This window comes from Aythya marila (assembly GCF_965140915.1).
Source record: "Aythya marila genome assembly, chromosome: 19".
NCBI classification, from domain to species: domain Eukaryota; kingdom Metazoa; phylum Chordata; class Aves; order Anseriformes; family Anatidae; genus Aythya; species Aythya marila.
Window position 1 is genome coordinate 8,548,633 of NC_139060.1, and position 19,812 is coordinate 8,568,444.

General features: G+C 46.6%; 2 protein-coding genes across 10 annotated transcripts in view; one reads left to right on the plus strand and one right to left on the minus strand.

Annotated features, from left to right (window-relative positions):
* Nucleotides 1-199: 199 nt before the first annotated feature.
* DYNC2I2 (dynein 2 intermediate chain 2) lies at nt 200-7,939 on the plus strand. The gene is made up of 9 exons (XM_082775824.1): nt 200-380; nt 1,048-1,302; nt 2,027-2,136; nt 4,104-4,261; nt 4,800-4,909; nt 5,341-5,508; nt 5,905-6,137; nt 6,926-7,083; nt 7,674-7,939. Exons 1-9 carry the CDS (start codon nt 303-305, stop codon nt 7,910-7,912), a joined length of 1,509 nt encoding a protein of 502 aa, XP_082631950.1. The 5' UTR covers nt 200-302; the 3' UTR covers nt 7,913-7,939.
* Nucleotides 7,940-8,086: 147 nt separating this feature from the next.
* The window catches only part of SPTAN1 (spectrin alpha, non-erythrocytic 1), a 50,430-nt gene continuing 38,704 nt past the window's right edge, over nt 8,087-19,812 (minus strand). For 4 of the 9 annotated variants that reach the window (XM_082775809.1, XM_082775807.1, XM_082775810.1 and 1 more), the window contains 18 exons: nt 19,604-19,812; nt 18,651-18,771; nt 18,379-18,500; nt 17,865-17,997; nt 17,502-17,600; nt 17,045-17,204; nt 16,716-16,792; nt 16,327-16,536; nt 15,767-16,063; nt 15,447-15,559; nt 14,566-14,583; nt 12,660-12,722; nt 11,398-11,452; nt 10,653-10,849; nt 10,207-10,260; nt 9,575-9,721; nt 9,081-9,228; nt 8,087-8,406 (listed from right to left, as the gene is read on the minus strand). In XM_082775809.1, the coding sequence (XP_082631935.1) occupies nt 8,281-8,406; nt 9,081-9,228; nt 9,575-9,721; nt 10,207-10,260; nt 10,653-10,849; nt 11,398-11,452; nt 12,660-12,722; nt 14,566-14,583; nt 15,447-15,559; nt 15,767-16,063; nt 16,327-16,536; nt 16,716-16,792; nt 17,045-17,204; nt 17,502-17,600; nt 17,865-17,997; nt 18,379-18,500; nt 18,651-18,771; nt 19,604-19,812 (2,349 nt within the window). In that variant the 3' untranslated portion in view covers nt 8,087-8,280. The remainder of the gene's footprint in view (nt 8,407-9,080; nt 9,229-9,574; nt 9,722-10,206; nt 10,261-10,652; nt 10,850-11,397; nt 11,453-12,659; nt 12,723-14,565; nt 14,584-15,446; nt 15,560-15,766; nt 16,064-16,326; nt 16,537-16,715; nt 16,793-17,044; nt 17,205-17,501; nt 17,601-17,864; nt 17,998-18,378; nt 18,501-18,650; nt 18,772-19,603) is intronic. The other 5 variants (XM_082775815.1, XM_082775814.1, XM_082775812.1 and 2 more) reach the window with 2 other exon arrangements.

The following is a 19,812-nucleotide window of genomic DNA, read 5'->3' on the forward strand; positions in this document are numbered from 1 at the left end:
GCACCCCCTGCCCGCGCCGCCCCTCGTGTCTCCAGCGGCGCCCGCCGGCGCCCAGCGTGGAAACGGCCGCACGGAAGGAGAAATCCCTGCCCAAACACCACGGCGGACCCGTCCCCAGCACAGCCGCGGCTTTCCCCAAGAAGCCAGCCGGGCCGCCCGCCGGCAGCCACCTCGCTCCCCTCTCCGCCACGAGCCCTCGTTGCCCTTCCCCAACATGGCGCCGCCGGCCTCACTTCCCGCCCGCGGTGACGTCATCGCGCAGCGCCTCGCCCGTCTCCATAGCAACGGCTGTGGGGGCCGCCATGTTGGCGGACGGCTCGGCTCCCGGTGCCGCGGTGCCGTCGCTGTGGAGAAGCGGCCGGAGCCTGCGCTGCGAGGCGGTGAGAGGCACCCGCCGGGCCCTGGGGCCACCCCCGCCCCGCTCCGCACCTCCAGAGGCCGGGAGCCGCCGGCATGGCCACAGGCGGGCGGCCCCGGTGCTGACGGGGCAGCGGCGGCCCGCTCCTGCCCGCCCCGGCGCCTCCCTTCCCTCCCCTCCCTGCTCTCCCCTCTCCTCGCCCGCCCGTCAGGGCCCGGCACCGACACCGGGGAGCTTCCCGAGGCTGCCGGGCCCGAGCTCGCTCCAGTTCGCTGCCTCTGCCCCTTGGCAGCTTTTTCTTGTCAGGCCCTTTGTGCAGATTGGCCCAGAAACACGCGTGCGGCTGCCACAAAGCCAGTCCGAGAGGCAGTAATAAACACTACGCTTGGCATCGTGCTCAGTTTCTGCTGTTGCCCATGGAGGCTCGCGCCCGGTTTGGTTTTGCTCATCCTCCGGACTTGCTGCCTGGATTGGAGCAGTACCCAGGCCTTGTGTCAGGTCGTGTGAAGGTGACGAACATGTCACCAGCACCAGAGAATTACAAGGGCACCCTGCTTTTAACGATGAACCTGAGATGTGCGAGCGTTTCTGAAAGTCTCTGTGGAGAGCTGGAAAAGGGAAGGTGCTCTGAATGCTTTGTGTGGCGCTCTCTTTCTGCTTGGCTTATAGTGTCTGTCTTCTCTTCCTAGAAAAGCTGCCAGACTGGGAAAATTTCAACAGCAGAAGCTGCGGTACAGTCGCAGACTAGTCAGGATGCCAGTGTACAAACGGATCAAAGTATAGATGCTGCCCAAGCCTTCCAGCAAGAAGTCCAAGTAGATTACACTAGCCTTCTACTATTCCTTCAGAGAGTGGAGGATGTTGTTATCAAAGAGCTGAATAAAAACTGGACAAGTCGTGCCTTTGATGGCTTTGAAGTGAACTGGACAGATCAGAATGAAGCAGTAAGTTGATGGCATGCAGAGTCTTGTCATTACCCAGGGAGAGCTGGTTGCAGTGGCTCTGACTCGTTAGTTCTGTTTCTTACTGCTGTGATTATTCGTGCCAGATTCTAATAACTAAATTTTTTTTTTTCCTGCCGCTTTCTCCCTTGCTTTTCACTTGCCCTTGCTTGGTAAGGCTGTTCCTGTTAGTGACTGCTGCAGCAGCTTTATGAGGAGGAAACGTGCAGCTGGTGTGGGCTTATCTTCAGCTCCCAGTAGCCCCTTCAGAGTGTGCCAGACGACGAGTTATCTAAGAGCAGTTGAAGTCAGTGATTTGGCAGCTCTTCCTATTTAGATTATATTTGTTTAGTGTACTGTGTTGAAGAGTGGGAGCAATTTGTATCCGTCAGTACACGCTGGTACAGTCATTTCCGAATCATTTCTGGTGAAGCTTAGTGAGGGCAGAAATCATAAAGGGGGCCGGCCTGTCGTAAGTTCTCATGGTGCATCCCTCCTGACTTGTCATGCACACCCTGATGTGTGCACTCTACCGCAGGTGATTATCAAGGGATGGTTAATTTGGTAGGGTCATGTGCTTGTTTTTTTTTCTTTTTCACATGTAATTGCTACTTTGATAGACAGGAAGCCTAAACTGTAACCATACAACCGTATCCAGGGACAGGCACAGATCTCATTTCTCTGTTCAGAGATGATTGCTTCAGTGCTTGAATTTGATCTCTTCCAGGTGCTGTGTTTGCATACGTTGTCATACCCCGAGGCTCAGGATCAACACCTGCAGGTTACCAGCGTCTCGTGGAATGCAACTGGATCCGTTCTTGCATGCTCGTATGGCCGGTGAGTATCCGACTGGCTTTGAGAACTTAACTGAGGTCGCTGTGACATTTCAGGCTGACCTGAGATTTCCATATATTCCCTTTCTCTGCAGTAATCAACTAGATATAAACACATCTTGTTCATGTTAAAAAAAACAACACCCTTCATTCAAAGAAAACGCATCTCAGGGCAGTCTTAAATTATGGCATTTATGTCTTCTACTTTTTTCCATGTGAAATGGATACGTATGCTTTTACTGATCTGTGTCTAGATAGATTCTGTTTGGAAGAGGAATGCAAACACATTGCAAATGTAGGTGGGTGAACTTTGAAGCACATACTTGTGTTCGTTGAAGATCGTGTTGTTTTAATGTGCTCTCTTAGCACCCCAGCTGAACCTGCCACCTGTTCACGTGTGCCCCTGGTGCCGTGAGCATGTGCTAACAAACATTTAAGAATCTCTGAAATGAGGGTTGGACAAAACGTTCATCTAATCTAGTGAACGTCTGTAACAGCGTCTCTTTTCTGTACCTTACCATTGCCCTTACTCAGTTTTCTTTCTACTATTGTTTCCTTAGACTAAAAGCCGTGGCAAAAAGTGAATCCAGTAATGAGGGGATAGGGAAAAGTAAAACAGGACAAACCTGTGTGCTGCTTGCCTCTTCTGCTCTCCCGGTCTACAGCTATTGCCAGATTAGAATATGGTTTCTAGGTCTGTGGTTACCCTCAGTAGAATTCCCTGCTGTGAACTTACGCAATCTCTCTGAATCTTTGAACTTCTAGCATCTACAACAGTCTTTAGTAAAGAGTTTCAAGCTCAACTGCACACTATGAAAAAATTGCGCCTTTTATTTACTCAGTATCTCTTCCAGTAAAAGAAATACGATCATCAAGTAAAAGCAGAAGCCAGGTTCAGAACAATTGCTTCCTGTCCTGGCTGCTCACTGTGCTGCAGATCTCTGTCCTCTGTATCAGGGCCATGTAGCAAGCCGTAACGTCCCACTGGTCAACATGCTAACAGGACCCAGATCCGGCACGAAGGCCTCTCTCAGCTCCCCAGGAAGCTCTTTACCATTACCTGCACGTGTCAGAACAGCTTCTCAGATGTGCCACCTCAAAGTACCTTCCTGGTAGACCCCTCTACCTTCAGAAAATGCACTGCATTACAGCTGTTTGCTGGGATATAGAGTGGTGAATATGCAGGTGTCTTGGGACTTCTGCTTTGGGCAGATGGCTTGTGACAGTCAGTATTTTGGGTTTGTTCTGCCCCCTTACATTTCGGTAAGCATGCAGTGAATGAACCAGCTAGAGATAACAAAGCAAGCAGGGTGGCAGGTGTCTTTTAGTAGCCCAGAGAAGTAATTCCTGAGAGCCACTTGTGGCCAAGAATCATTTTGGGCATGAGACTGAAGTGAAATCTGTAGAGCTGGGATGTGTGACGTGATTTGTGCGGGGTACTCACCTCTATTTGGGGGTTGTGAAGAAGGATCTCTGTTCCCATGGAGGCACCTGGACTTCAAATCATGCTGCCTAGCTCAGCCCCAGTCAGTCCGCCAGCTAAGACAGTTCCTCATGGTGCGTTCTCAGACCCTGGTTCTTTGAGTGCTTGTTTAGAGGAAGAATGGCTTGCAAATCAGCCTGCCTGCATATCAGCAGCGATTTGGGCTCTCTGCATTTTCATTCCCAAGTATTCATAGGAACTTTCTGTGTGCTCTTCAGTTGTTCCCACAATTTGAACGGCTGGTAGATCTTGGCACAGTGAATCCATGTGAGGTTTCCTGGCAGGCACTTTGTTCAGTCGGTGCACTGAGATGCACTGTGTGTATACGAGCCTTCAGAGATGTTGCATCACCTCATGATTCCTTGCGCTCAGTTTTCCTTCTAGCCACAAAGCAACACGTGTATAAATGAGTGGGACATATCAGAGCTCTGCTCGGAGTAGAATTCGCCTCATATCAGACAAAGAAGGTGTAGCTTTCTCTTCTTTAGGTTGAGTGATGGGGACTGGAGCACAGAAAAATCCTACGTTTGTACTTGGAATCTGGACAGAAGAGGGTTGGATCCAAAACACCCTGACCTAGTGGTGGATGTTCCCAGTTCTGTCCTGTGCCTGGCTTTCCATCCCTCCCAGCCTTCACTGATAGCTGGTAGGTTCGATCTTACGTGCGATTTACCCTTGTTTTCTTCAGCTTGGATCAGTTTTTTCTCTCTCTCACCTCAGCCTAAGATTCCTTGTAACAGTAACGGCATTGCAGCTCCACACCCGGAGGAACCAGTGCTGACAAATGCACTTTGGCTTCTGAACTGGGAGCTGGAACTAACTGCATTTTTCAGTGACATCTGCCTTTTTATCAGAGAGAGCTTAGAAAGAGAGAGAGGCAAATTCAGCCCTAGCTGCGAGTAGGAGGAGTGTACTTACCTTGGTAGAGACGCATTCTCTTCCCCCAGAGCTGACTGTGCCCTCTATGGCTGCCTTTGAAGTTGTGGGGCTTGTTTCCACCAGCGCTTCATGGCTGCATCTCTCACACTTGGGGCTGAGGGCTGCAGTTCCCAGGACGCCGGCCATGCTGGCAGTGGGAGAAGTTCCCCCAGTTCTGCTCTAGCAACAGAGCAAACTGCCCGTGGCATTGCCCGTGCTGTGCACTATTGGATCTCACACGCTTATTGGTATCTTGTTCCTCTCAGGAGGCCTGTTCAGCGGGGAAGTGGTGGTGTGGGATACCAGCAGAAGAGAAGACCCTTTGGTCTGGAGGACGGGGCTGACTGACGACACTCACACCGATCCCGTCTATCAGGTGAGAGAACACCCACAGTAGACGTGGCTGGGGGAGGAGAGGGTTGGCAGTGCTCTATTTTATGCCTTCATTTTGTTGGTACTTCACCTGAAGCTCTCAGGCCGCTGTGTTCTGTTTTGGTTAACTATTTTTCCCTTGCTCTAACACCTGAAGTGGCAGTTGTTGAATCAGACACTTTCTCTGTAAAAATAACTTCTCATTGTTCAGGATAAGGCCTGTTCCTGTGCTTTACCTGTTCATTGGTACAGACAAAGCCAATGTCTACACCTGTCTGTGTGCCAGCTCCCGGGGAAGTGGGTTTGGTACCGAGGTGACCGAGTGCCACCCGGCTCTGCTGCCAGGTTGTCTCTCAGGACAGGGGACTGCAGGCTGCTGAGGGGGCGGTTGGTTCTGGCAGTCCCCACTTCATGAACTCCTCACGTTTGGAACAGGTGAGCTGGTTACCTGATGCCAAGCACAGAAACCACTTCCAGCTGCTGAGCGCATCGACGGATGGAAAGGTGCTGGTGTGGAGGGAGGAGCGCGACGGGCGGCTGGCCTTGGCTGAAGGGTTTGCGCTGGTGGCTCAGCAGATCCCTCGTAGTGCTCAGCTGAAGAAGGTGAGTTCAGTGGCTCAGCAAAGCCTCATCTAACAAAAACACTTCAGCTCTAGAGCCCGAGTGGCAGACTTCGCCCTTTCACATGAGAAGGGATAGGAAAAGCCCCCACTTTGAACACAACCCTTGGTCCCATCTCCCTTCCTGGACTGAAAATCATTCCTGGAAAGACTGGCAACAGCTGAGGTTTTGCCATGGTCTAAAGTTGCTGGGATGGAGAAGAGACCTTGCTTATAATAATACTTCCCACAAATCCCATCGAGGGTGGGGGCTGCAAAGGCTGAAGGCTGAGCAGAGAACATCTCAGTTGGTCCCTGACAGGCTGGTTCACGCTGCTCTGCCTGCACCTCCACTGTCAGGGCCCCCAGCACTCACAACAGGTCTGTTTTTTTCTCCTAGCTCACGTGGGGAGAGGTGGCTGTGGGTGTGACCTCGCTCTCCTTTTCACACTTTGATCCCCGCATGTTCATTGTTGGCGTGGAGGGTGGCTACTCACTGAAGTGCTCCATGGCAGCAGAGACTCCGGCTCTCCACCGGACGGGTTCCTCGGTCTCGCTCAGGGCGCCAGCAGAGCTCGCCTTCTCCCCCCACGGCGGGCCGGTGTACTCCGTGAGCTGCTCCCCCTTCCACAGGCAAGTGCTGTAATCAAACACTGCTGCACCTTGGTACAGGTCACTGCCTGGCTCTAAACATCCATTTGCAACTAACTGGGGTTTCGCATGTGTACAAGTCCCAAACAAGGGGCACCTGGCACCGGGAACTTGAGAAAGTAACTTCTTCCAGGACGACCAGCGTGCATTGGCTCTGGTGAAGCTGCACACTCAGGTACACTGAATGAGGTCAGAACAGGAGCAACACAAAACAGCATTTGCGTTCAGGCCAGCGTAGAGCATTAGCACCCTCCTTAGATCATACTAAAGAGCAATTCGAAGTCAAGGGGTGCATCTCAATAAAGTAATTTACTTCATCAGGGCTGAGCTGCTCTGCCCGTTATGTGTCTTACTCATAGCTGCCTGAATTTAGCTGAGCCGCTCACATCTCTGCCTGCTGCTTACCCACCCTGGGAGAGGCCCCGAGCCGTCTTTCCATGAAACGTGCTGAGGGCCCAGGTCTGCAGTTACTTTGCATGAGACAAACGCCGCTAACAACGCCGGGCTCTGTATCAGCAGTTCTCAGGCATCTCTGGCCCATGACCCACCACACTGAGTGGACAACATGAGCCCTCATTAAACTTAATTGCAAGTGCTAACAAAGCTGTGCTTCTACAGCCCACGTCCCAGAGCACAGCTTGGAAAGTGCTGCTGTAGGAAACAGCCAGATACTGGCAAAATAGGAATAGTGGCCAAGGTCACGCCCCGCGAGTGAGTTTTGTTCCATGTCTTTAGCAATAAAGCCTACCAAGCTGTTTCTGGCCCCCCAGGAATCTCTTTCTGAGCTGTGGGACTGACGGACAAGTTCACCTGAACTCCATGCTGCAGACACAACCCCTCCTTTCGCTTCAGTTATCCAAGAAGTACCTCTTCTGCGTACGCTGGTCTCCAGTTCGGCCACTGGTCTTCGCAGCTGCTTCCGGGGAAGGCAAGTAACGCTAGGTGTCTGTTCTCAGACAGAAAATTTAATTTTGTGCTGGGTATTAATTGATATGAGTCAATTGTACTGATTAGCATATCCCACAAGCAGAGAGCAATGACCATTGTTTGCACTGTGCAATTAGTGCAATGGAGTCATTTCTAACTCTAGCAAGATGACCTCAGGAACAGCTCTTCTTTACTTTCAATCATACCAGGTTGCTACAGCAGCTTACAGGGATGTAACGTGGCTAAAACTGATCTCTGGTCTCCTTATATTGACGTTTATTTGTAGAGCTAAGAGTATAAAAGAAGTAAACGGGATTTTTTTTCTTTAGAAAATTGCCCCAATATTTTTGAGTCAAGGAATGGAGATTTCACAAGAGTTTAGCCAGCTGCTTTCAGGTCTCTGACAGCAGAGTAAATACGCACTGCCTTGCAGTGATGGCAGCTCTTTGTCACAGTGTAGACATCATCCGAAGGAAGGGGGAACATGCTAAAAAGAACATCTGTAAGTGTACCAGACTAAGCAGATAATATTCTGCTGTTAAGTGCAAAGTCTGTTACCACGCAGCAGTCAGAAGTGTTTCTGTTTTACAGGAGACGTGCACCTGTTTGATTTTGCAAAGAGCTCCCAGAAGCCCGCTGTTTCCATAAAGCAGGCTGCAGCTGAATGCCCTGTGTACTGCTTGGAATTCAACATCAAGCAAACTCAGCTCTTGGCAGCAGGGGATGCTACCGGTACAGTCAGAGTCTGGCAGCTGAGTTCTGACTTTACGGAGCAGGGACCCAGGGAGATGACTCATCTGGAGCAGCTGGCAAGCGAGGCCACAGACTGAAACACTGAAACAGCAACAGAACCAGCTGCGGGGAGCTTGTAACTACTCTGCCTCCACAAAAAGTTCCCATTCACCTGTTCCACAGCGTTAACCTGCAAAACATGTAGCTATGGTCACAGCTGGAGTTTCATCCACATCAGTTAAATTTGCATTTAACCATTAAACACGAGATGATGTGGTTCGACCAGTAACTTTTATTGAAGCACACTGCAATGTTTGTTTTCCCTAAGAGTCTTAAGCTAAGCAGTTTAAGGTTACATCATAAAGAGACACTGATTATTGTAGAGCACAAAGAGAGAGACACATGCAGAGCTACAGTCAGCAAACGTGAGCATGTTCCTTGTATCGTTCGGTACTAGTGTTCTGTATCAATTCACAAAGAGTGAACGTGTAAATTCTATGTAGTCGTAGGCAGAAGGAAGTTCTCTGCCCTTGCCATCCATGTAGGGCTTCATGTGAGAAATGCAGTAATCGGCTTGTTCCCGGGTCAGGTTCTGAAAGACAAAGACAGCGCTGAGGTGGAGACGGGCTCTGAGGCTGCTGCTGGGTGCAGACACGCAGCCCTCCCCCTTCCCAAGGGCACGCAGCTTGGAGCAGAAGCCAGAGCTCCAGAACTATGCCCAGCATGGAAATGTTCCATTTCTGTGCGCGTTAAAGGTTGGAAGGTCTGACAGGAGTCTTCCCACCAAAGAGAAGACAGAACAGGTAACTGATAGGAAGAAGAGCAACCTCTTCATTTCTCTGCCAGCTGCTGGGGTTCAGGTAGGAAAAACTTCCCATCTTGGCAGGGCAGTGGGAGGAGGAGATGTTCACACTAAGAAAAGATGCTTAAGTTTCTCCTTTGAATGATTGTCTGGAGAAACATCTCCCTCTAGTCTCCCAAATGATTAGAAGAAAGCACCCTGTGAATGCACTCCCTTCCCAGGCCTTTGGGGAGCTCTTGTTTTACTCAACCCAAGTAGTTCTTGGGCGGTTAAAGCTTCTCTTCTTCCTCTGGAGAGCCAAGGAAGCAGAGGGATAGGGTTGTTCTGCATTTTGCAGAGGGTACCATTGCAGGTTCAGAACTGATTCTACTACAGTAACATGAACTTCCAATTAGCTGCTCTTTGTTAACGATCTATGAACAAAAAGCCTCTATCTGTTCCTAGGGGCCACAACTGGTACGTACCTGGTAGAGCTCCTCCTTGGTCACGTAGGGCTTCCCTTCTGAGCTGAGGGCACGGAAAGCACTCTCGATCTCCTCGCTGGATTTCACGTTTTCTGTCTCCCTGCTGATCATAAACGCCATATACTCCTGCAGCGAGACGTGTCCATCCCTGCCGGTGAAACAAAACAGTGTGTGAAGGCTGCCATCTGTTACAATCCATAAGAATGCAGTTCCCTCCTGAGAGAGGGGTTTTAACTTCCTGGGAGTAGCAAAAGTCTTAACACAAGAGGGCACATCAATACCAGATCCCTTTTTAAGCTGAATGTCTTCTTTACAAATGTCAATCCTACCTTCATGAATACTCTTCTACATGAATTATTGTGAAAACAACCATAGCCCCTCCACAATAAACAAAAGCAAAGCTCTTGGCCTGTAAGAGACTTTGCAGCTAAACTCCACAAAAGATACTGATATCATAGCCTGCAATAGAAACACAGAAGGTCCAATCCACGTACCTGTTGGGATCGACAGTGTCAAGAATAGACTCAAATTCGGGGTCTGGCTCTCCTTCCTCAACCATAGGCAGGTCGTAGCCAAGGGAGCGCAAGCAAGACTTAAACTCCTGGTGATTAAGTCGTCCAGATTTGTCCTTGTCAAAGTGCCTAAAAACACAAAACCAAAGCTCACATTCTTAAGCGTCAAATTAAGTGATTGACAGCTACACGCAGGGCTGAAAACTAGAACATGATAACCAGCCCACCATTCTGGACAAATGAGCTTGAATCAATAGACATTTCCTATCTAACATATGTAAAAATGAAAGCCTAAGTTCTTTGCTTTGCCTAAAAAGCATCAAAAAATGACTATATTCCCATCTGGAATTCACTGGCACTCCTGGTTCCTACACTGCCGTGCCCACAAGTGAGCGTGCCCAGGAAAACCTCGTGTGGCTGTGGCTGCGCCCGGCCAGCAGCGGGTGTATCCGAATCTCTGCCATCTGGCAGAGACGAGAGCAGCTCAGCACAAAACTGGGCAGACAATAAGGGAGCTGCAAACAGAGCAGTCAGAGAATCCTGTGAACAGGGGCCATCTACATGCCAGAAATATCTCACAAGCATTCCTCTGGCATGCATTTCCTGCCACTCACTTGAACATCATGCTGAACTCCTTCAAGGCCTCCTCAGTGACTCCAGTCGTGTTTCTGTAAAGGAAGAAGCAAAGCTAGTGAACGGTTCCTGAACTGCAGAGCTCTGCTGGGGTCCCAAACCAGCCAGCTGCATCAAAAGGTGAGGACACGTGAGCAGACAAAACGTTCCATCACCACAGCCCAACAGAATAAATCAGCTCCTGCAGGACATCATTGCTAACAGCCAACAGGAACCACTTCAAAGACTGCAAACTTCATCCCGCTGAAAGAGCCGGGAGGTGGTGCAGATTGACAAGCAGCTCTCCAGGCTGCCACACACGAGTCAGAACACAGCCGAGGCTCAGCAGTGGCACGCAGGGCTCATTTCCAGACACACAGCTGCGTCTCCTCATTTATCCCCCACCCAGGCTAGGCACACTTCACAGTACACTCAGGGTAGGGAGTACCGAGCTTGGATCTGCTGCTCCAGGTTGTGCTGCATTCTCATCCCCAGCTGGTCAAGCTGGTCCCACTGCTGCGCCAGCCCCACGGTGCTGTGCTCCGTGTACTTGTTGTCCAAGATGAGTGCCTCTTCCATGGCAGCTCCGAGGTCCTCAATCTTCTTCAGCTGGCTCCTCATAGCTCGGATCTCCTGGTGCTTGCGCTGCAAGGAGGGAGGAGGAGGATGAAATCAAGGAGTGAAAAAAAAAACACCTTAAAATGAACATGTGTAGAATATGGGCTGGCAGGGGAAGAAGGTTTATATTCTGTCTGCTGGGATTTTATGTATATATATATTTATACACACACGCGCACACACATATACTGGGATTTGTAAATAGTATTCAGAATAACCTCTTTGTGCATGTTATTGGAAACCAACAGGGCTTGCAAGCCAGCTCTTGAGACAGAAAGAATAAACTCTTACTAGAAAACATGCTGAAAATATTGTATCCTCTTTGCCCTACCTCAGCCATTTAGGAAAAAAAAAAAGATCAAAAAGGAAACCTTTATCAGAGTGTTGTGTAATGGCTTGGGATGTAAGCAGACATCGGATATGTAAATAGGTAATCCCAAAGGTTTCTTCAGTATTCAAAATATATAAAATTGATTCAGACTTTACCGTACAATGACATGCATTTTCATTCCCACCCGGTGTTCCCAAGATACCACTCAAGAGAGGTGTTTCAGAAATCGCTGAGCATCACTTACTTTAGTAGCTTCCAGCTGTGATTCCAGTGTTCCCGACTCCTCCACCATACAAGACCTAAACACAGAATCACAGTGAGAGAGAGCACTTCTCCCGTAAAAAATGGCAGGTGGGGCTTGAAATTAACAGTTCTTCCTTAAAATTAAAAATCCTTACAGCAGTATTATTCTCCTGTAAATATTTAAACACTGGTTTTGCGTTTTGTTTATTCTGACTCATCCTCTTTCAGACAGACACGTGTACATCTTCTTTGATTCTTATTTCTTTACGTAGTTAATTTCTAGCCCCATTTGAAAGGCAACACGATCAGCAGCCACACTTCATGCCAGATCCAAAGCACCCACTTTACTGGACCTAATGAAATTAGAAACTCGGTGCAGTCCCACCCCACCCCACCGTGCCCAGCACACACGCACACAAACTATGGTGGTTCACCGGGGACAGGCTGTATTAGCCAGCAAGATACAGGAGCTCTACAGAGGTGTGTTACGTGAGGAGAAAATGGGGGAAAAGACCTTGAAAACTACTGGCTTAGTTTAAAAGTAGTCTTAATACAGTATCATCACTGCAGAAAATGATAGGTCTTCCCTAGGCAGCAGTGGTTGATGGAAAGTTGCTTTTCCTGCCCACCTCTCCCATCCTGCCCCCAGGGAAACTGAGGCAGGGCCGCCCCTCTCAGCCCAGTGCCACACTAAGCACAGCAGCCCCCTGCCCTAGCACACACTGTGGTGATGGGCTCCGAGAGCTGCTTCATGTGGACTAGCTACAGAAAGTCTCAGGGTGTTGCTTTTTCCTCCCCAAATCCTGAGTAACCTTCAGCTGTGTTCAGGAACCTCTGCCCTTCCAGCACGCACAGCGAGAGCTCTTACTGAACAACCTGTGCTTGGGCGCCGTGCTTTTGGTGTTTAAGATCCTGTCACTATAACCGGGTTCCCATACCCACTGAGATCTACCCTACGTGCTTTTGAGCTTCTTGAGGAGGGGATTTCAAGTGCTGAATCACTCTGCAGCAATGAAAACGCACCAAACACCCGGGTGTCTCTCACCATGGGGTTAAGGCTCAGGTTCAATGCGTGCCTAAGGAGATGAAGCGCGCGCCCAGAGCAGGAAGCTGGGAACCAACCATGGAAAGGAAAGAGTCAACGGGGAAACAAACCTCCAAGCATCTCTAAGCTGTGAAAGTTAGTTGGAAGGAAAGCGAGCCTTGGAATTAAAGAGTGCATTTGAAAACCAAAGTGAGGTAAGAAAATAAAGAGGAAAAAACCTTCCAGATAGATCATCCCCAACTTCATACTGATAGACACGAATGACACGACGATATGCTATGCTAGTCAAAGAAAAGAAACGAAGTAAATTCCAAAAAGGAAGAAGGAAGAACAGAGGAAAGAACACACCCAAACACGGCCACTGCAGTGGAGCCACACTCCAAGCTAGCACCACCTTGCAGCAAACGTAAGCCACTGTTTAGTGAAATAATTCAAATGCTGGTCGCACACACACAATTGGTTATTTTGGGGTAAATCGCACAAAAGGGAGGGTCATTAAAAAAGAACTGAAGTTTAGCAGTTAATTCACCTACTGATTCTGTAAAAGCTTTTTTCTTTCTAAACTCATCTTTCTGCCCCCCCTGCAGGAAGCCTCCTCCAGGCAGCAGCGGGCACACACAAGCCGCTAGGATGCACTGAAAAGCCAGGTGCACGCAGGGCAGCTGCTGCTATCTTGAAACTTCTCTGAAGCTCGGCTTTCCCTCTCACCAAGGCATTCTCAGCGCAGCCAATGCCTCTTTGAGCTAAGTCTGCATTTTTAATCTATTCACGCAGAATTAAGGACAAACTCTGCCTTGCGTATCAGCAGCCTTCTGGTAATTTGTTCAACAAAAGAGCTTGGCATGGTGATCTCGAACTCTGACCCCACGTCTTTTAGTAAATGGCCCTTTCTGTTAGCTCGTTCTTGGATACCAGAACTAATTTACAACACTACTTTACAAAGGAGCAGAGAATTCAGCATCCGTTCCAGGAAAATCTGCTTGGTTCCATTAAACTGTACAACAAAAATGGGGCAAATTATTTTTATCTGGCAGAAACAGCAGAACACAAGACACTGTGGTCATTACAGAGCACATAAGAAGCACAGTTATCTGCGAAGAATTCCACCCTTTTATTATGAAAAGCCTTCTATCTTCATGAGAAAGGCCCCTGCCTCCTCTCCAGCACATTACACAGGGCAGACGCCCAGGCTTCTGCGCCAGGCCCGTACAGTATTTGTTAACGTTTCACATTATGCCTCGTTACAAAGCTTCTATCATGTTGCAGATTTTTAATACTGCAGAAAAGGAAGCGGACAGACATGCTGTCAGAGGTTTTGGGAGTCTAAAGACATTTAAAAATTTTATTGTTTCCTTTCCACTACTTGACAAACCCCTGACATGCATCCTCAGCAGGAATTATTCCCATGGACACAAGTGGACATAAAACTGCAGGCATCCAACTGCCTGCAAACCCAGGCACGTCCGTGGGTTCGTGTTGGAAGGTTTTGTTTCTACTATCAAGAATATGATCTCTGTGGGGTAGGCACCTATTCTGAGTATGGTTAAGCAGCAGATTAAAAACAGGCAACTCATTTTCGCATACCACAGAGCTTTAAGATAGGTAACTTCAGCATAGGGTCTTCATAAGAACCTTTCTTCCTCCTTGCAAAACGAATGGTCAATACCTTGGAGGTTTAATTGTTCTAAGAACAATTATAATGGAAAGGTCTATTCCATTAAACCAATCTCTAATGCTGGAAAACTAGCTTCGTCAGCTGTTTTCCAAAAGCATATGAATGTGCTTATTCTATGTTCTCTCATATCTCATCAAATTAACAGGCTTTTCTTGTGCAAGCTCTCAGAGAAAGGAAGAGCAAAGTTAGGACTTCCACGGTAAGCCAGTGGCTTCCCATTAATAACTTCCTCTGCTTTTGACTAGGAAATAATTATGTTTCCGTTGGTTTGTACTTAGTCTGCTCCAGAATCACGTTTCCTGTGTCTGTGCACCTCAGCTCCAGATTGCTCTTTTCAAATAAAAGGGGTTTCAGTGCAGCTCTCACAAGCAATATCATGACAGAAGAACACACACAGATAGAGCAGAACACATCACCACATTTGTAAAGATATAAAATTCAATACTAACCCATCTAGCAGGTAAGTCCTGTAGAATGTGAAGATCCAGACATCAGGCAGCAGGACAGAGACAAGACAGTAAGAGAGGGACAGAAATTTGGGTGGGAAGCAAACATCAAAAAGTTAAAAATCATATTTAAATTTCGGTATTTCATGAAGACACATACAGAACTATTTGTAAACACACAGAGACAGAGAATCACAGGATTACACGAAAACAAAACTCACCTCTTCTGAACCACAAGCCCCGTGTGTCAGAATTGGCTAACAGCACTGTCTGAGCACGGTTACCTCAGTTTTCTAGAAACAAGCTCTTCAGTTCACTGCAATTCTCAACCCTGAGATTTCTTTTTTAATTACTAAAGCAGCTGTTAAATCTGTACTCCCTCTTTCCCAGGCATGGATATTATTAGACAGCATCCCAAAAAGGTGTTTAAAATGTAGTCTTCAGGTTTTTTCCACAGTTGCTTTCTCTACTAAAGTTCTATTGAGATTTCTAATATACCAGTGAACACAAAAAGGCATTAACAGAAAGGCCATGAGCACTTCAGACAGCCTGCTTCTAGCTGTTTGTTCCTTGCCTCTGCCAGCTGTAGGGCAGACTAGTGCAGGAGGAACTGGAGGACTCTCAAGTCCTGGATAACTGGAATCACTACAGAAAAACGAATACAGAAGCAGAAACATTTTTATAGTCTGGTGTTTCAGGGTCTTCCTCTCCCCTGTGGCAAATGGGGCCTCCCTCCGATCCCAACTGCAGGAAATGAGCAAGTGCCCATCAGTTGTTTTTCAGCAGGAGGCATTACAACTTAGATGGGCCAAGGAAATATAGGATGAATACACTTATTAGCTGTGGAATTCTCTAAGGGTTGCTCCTGGGAAGACAAACTATACCTGGTCTCCTGAATCCATTGGTGGAAGGCATTAGCATGCTGAGCAAACTCCTGGCGCAACTTGTCATTCTCTTCCTGCCTTCGCTGTTCCTTCTGCAACTCCAATTCACGTTCCTGAGAAAGGAACAAAAATAATTTCAAACAGGGAAATACGTGACTGGCTTCATGCTGTAACAAAGAAAAAACAGCACTGCATACCGGTGCAATTCTGGAGGTAAAAAGAAGACTGAAGACTCAAAGAGTATCCTGGATACTTACCTTTGGGGACAAATTCCAGAGAGGACTTTAAAGGTCACAAGCTATGAAAAGATCAAGACTTGCCTTGATAATTTTCTGCAGATTCCTCCAAGTTTCTTCAAGAGCCTCCATAGTAAACCAGGTGTAGGGGTTGGAGGCTACACGGAAGCTCTTGATCTGGCGATCAAGCTCTGCCAGCTGGTTGAAGTCAGCTTGGGCAGAACTAAGTGAAGAACGGAAAGCATCATGAGCTTCTCGCAGTGCTTTGATTTCTTCCAGCGAGTTACAGCGCACGGGATCCGTCAGATCCTCTTCAGCATTCTCAAACCAGCTGTTGAAGGCAGATGCCTTCTTTGCAAAAGTCAGGAACAGATCCTCAACCTTGAAAAAAGAAAATAATCCAGTTGGTCAGTTCAGTTATGCAGTAAGGCAAACACTGTATATGAGGTGATCTGGAATTAACAAGCCTAAGTGGTAGTTTGCATTTATTGCTTGTTTCTTGCAAGTGTCTTAAAAATTCTTTAGGAAGTTTCCATAAATATTGTCTGCAAATAGAGAAGCTATATAAGTTGCAAGTGTTGTTTGTTTGTTTTCCTCCAAAGAGAACAATTCCATTTTTGTAGCCTCATGGTTTGGCTACTCACCTTTCTGAAATGCTCCTGAGCCTCCAAGAGTTTCTTTTTCCTGGCTGCAGAATTGGCAAGTAGCTGATTCCAGCGTTTCATCAAGGAGGCATGCCGAGCCTCAATGGCCTTTGATTGGATGTGTTTGGCTGCTAGCAGCTGGTCTTTCAGAGCAGTGATGTTTGCAATTCCCTCCTGCTGGAAAGCCTGAAGTCCAGCATCAAAAGTTTCCTGAAACATTAAAAAAAAAAGAACAAAATATTTTTACATTGAAATATATGCTATGTATCCTATGAAAGATATAGGAATGACTAAATAAAAATAGAAATACTAGAGAGTCTTTTGTATTGCAGAAGTGTTCACCTCCTCTCTCCATCCCTTTCCAGGGTGGAAGCAGCATTAGCACTAACCTGCTTGGTGAGCAGTGTCTGCACAGAAGAGAGGTCACGTCCATAATCATCTGTCTTCAGACTGTTTTCCTTCTCACCTTGAAAATGAAACAAATGCATTAAAAATGTAAACATCTCTATCTCAAATGCTCCTTCCATTCCAAGCTGGGGGAAGGCCCTCTGGGCTAATAGAACAATTACTCCAAAGCATCCATCACAGCACTGCTGATTGCTTTGGGTGTAGGTCTGCTCATTACAGCACTGTATGAGAAGCTATCTGAGGTCTTTGGAACTCAAAGAGCATTTCAGTTTCTTTGTGACAGTGTACTGTGCCCCAACACAGAACGTACCTATCCACGACTCCACTACATCTGCTTTCCAGTTGAACTGGAGGAAGGCAGAGTTCTCATCCAGTTTGGCTTTCCTCTGAGCTGCCGCTTTCTCCAGATCTGACACCTTTCCTTTGAGGCCCTTCATCTTGGCAGTAATGTTCTCCACATGGTGATTGTTCTACACGACAGGAGGGGAAAAAATAAATTAAATATGATCTTAAGGTCTTCCAAGGCATCCAGAAAGCTGCTAACAGAACAAGGACTTCAATCAAAAGACTTTGTTCTCAATGTACAACACCGCCTAAGAAACAGCACTGTAAGAGGTTAACATCAGTAGCTTATTCAGCTGCAAAAAATGAGTAAGAGCTCATTTCAAAGAGTTGACAAATCAATCCTAAGAGCAGAGCAAGTCTATTTTGACATCAAAATGTCCTGGGCAGCCTTTGAAGGTTTTTCTTTACCAGTCTATTCTCACCTTTTTAATGAGATCCTCTCCGTTAGCACAAACATCGTTCACTCTGTCTTTGTGGACAGTAAAATCAGTCTCAAATGCTTCGTGCTTTTTCAGCAAGCCCTGCAAATATGACACACAACCACTTTTTAAAATATTTTCTCACTACTTGTGAAAGAAAGTAATTTCTAAAGAAAACACCATTGTTGGAGTGCTTTTCTAAAACAAATCCATGATGTTTTTTAATTAATTTATTACTATGTAGGCCTTTAAAAATGAACCAACAAAGAAACCTCAGCATTGGAAAGACACAAAGTAAAGGTTCACTGAGCTCTCATCAATGATAATGCAGTGAAGATACTGAAGAGCTGACAAATTTCTCCATACCTGGATAGCTGCAAGTGTGTCCCCATAATCCTCACTGGCTACCAGTGTCATTTTCTCATTGATCCATGCTTCTTCTTCCTCAACATTTGCTACAAACTGTTGGTATTCCAGAGACTCCTCTAGACGCTGCCCCCTGTATGGGTAAAGAAAGGTAAAATTAGCTGCGATGTTGCTTTCTGTGAATTACAGCAGCAGAAAACCTAGCAATGTACACAGACATGTACTGGTAAGTGGACTAAGGCCAATTAATTTCAAGCCTATGGTATTTAGGCAAGTGCAAGAAAGGCTAACCACAGCACATCTTAAAAAACAAAACAAACCTCACATTTCTGTTGAGAAACATTATCACTAAAACCCTTTTAAATAGTCTCAAAGAGCCCATCATCAGTGATGTATGTTATGACGTGATTATTGCTAATGACCCATATCTAAACACCTGAAATTCAATAAAATCTGGTCTAAACAAGCCCATCTAACTGTTTTAAGTTGCATGTTACAAAAACATCTCACTCACCGAGCAGCTGCCAACTGCTTTAACTCTTTCCAGTGATCCACAAACTGAGCCAGTCTCTGCTGTATCTCCTCCTTTCCAATTGTGTTATCATCCGAAAGCTTCTTCCCAGTGTCTAGAACACCCTGGAAAGCAGAGAAACACCCAATCAATAGAACATCACTTGCTCTTTTATGATGCATGCTGGATTCCTACAAACCAATTACTGGCTTTCATACTTGTCGCAAACAAGAAAGCCATTCCTTATAGGAAATCTGTCAAGGAGAGGCATTTACCTGGATAGCAGGTTCATGGGCAGCTAATTCTGCTTCTAAGCGCTTGTGTTTTTTCCTCAGGTTCTGCACACCAGTTAGGTCTCTGCCGTAGTCCTCTGAGCTAACTAACAATTTCTTCTCTCTACGTTCAAGAGAAAAGCGAGAAATACAAAATTTTAAAATTACTTACTTTTTCTTTTGTGAGGTCAAGCCTCACAAAAGAAAAAAAAATAATTGCAAATAAGGAAATGCTCTTCATAGCATAAATAACTTGGATGCAAGAAATTGCATATGAGTTATCAGCAAACAGCAGCTGGCTTCTGGCAGCACATCAAGGGGAACGTGTAGGGAAAAGAAAGGAAAGAGAGAGGGCCTATCATTTCTCTATGAAGGATAGAGTTTCTTGGTAACTGTTTTCTTTTTAAGAAGATAATTACTTTTTGTAAAGTTTACTTTCTGTTGTCTGATTATTATTATTATCTTTTTTTAACAAGCATAACAAAAAAGTGCTCTAAACTGAATGATTTCTATCATGCTCACTTCTTTCCCTCCTCTAAAAGTAGTAACACCAATACGGAAACAACATTTCATTAATTACTACAACTGGCTGGAACAAAAATAGTACTTCAGATTGAAAAAATAAGGTTTAAATTTCTTCTGTGTGCTTTTCCAAAAAGAGTCAAATTTCAGTTATCTGGTTTAGGGCTAAATAGTGTTACTTTTCCAGTACAGAGCTCTCCTTCTTGGGGTTTGACAAAGTAAACTGTAGATAAGAAGCCACACCCAAATTGGTGTTGAACCTGTTTTGAATACAGTGTTCCTTGACTGGGAGGCAAGTATGTGTCTTCTTGTAGAGACACATACTTGTGGAAAAGGCAACCTACAAAACCATACTACAGCCTACGAATGCTGTTAGCAAGCTGGCAGTAAGCACGTGCCCTCATGCAAGAGCCTCGAACTTCCAAAATACGCACTTGATCCAGGACTCCTCATCGTCCATATCACGGAAAAACTGATGCAAACGGTGGGACTCATTCAGCTTTGCACGGCGGGCAGCTGCCATACTCTTGATCCTCTGAAAGCGTCCATTAATAGTCTCACGTTTATCTTTCACTTGGGATGTATCAAAAGCACTGCTGGTCATCAAACTGTCAGCCTGACTGTTCAGGTCTTTCAGACGATC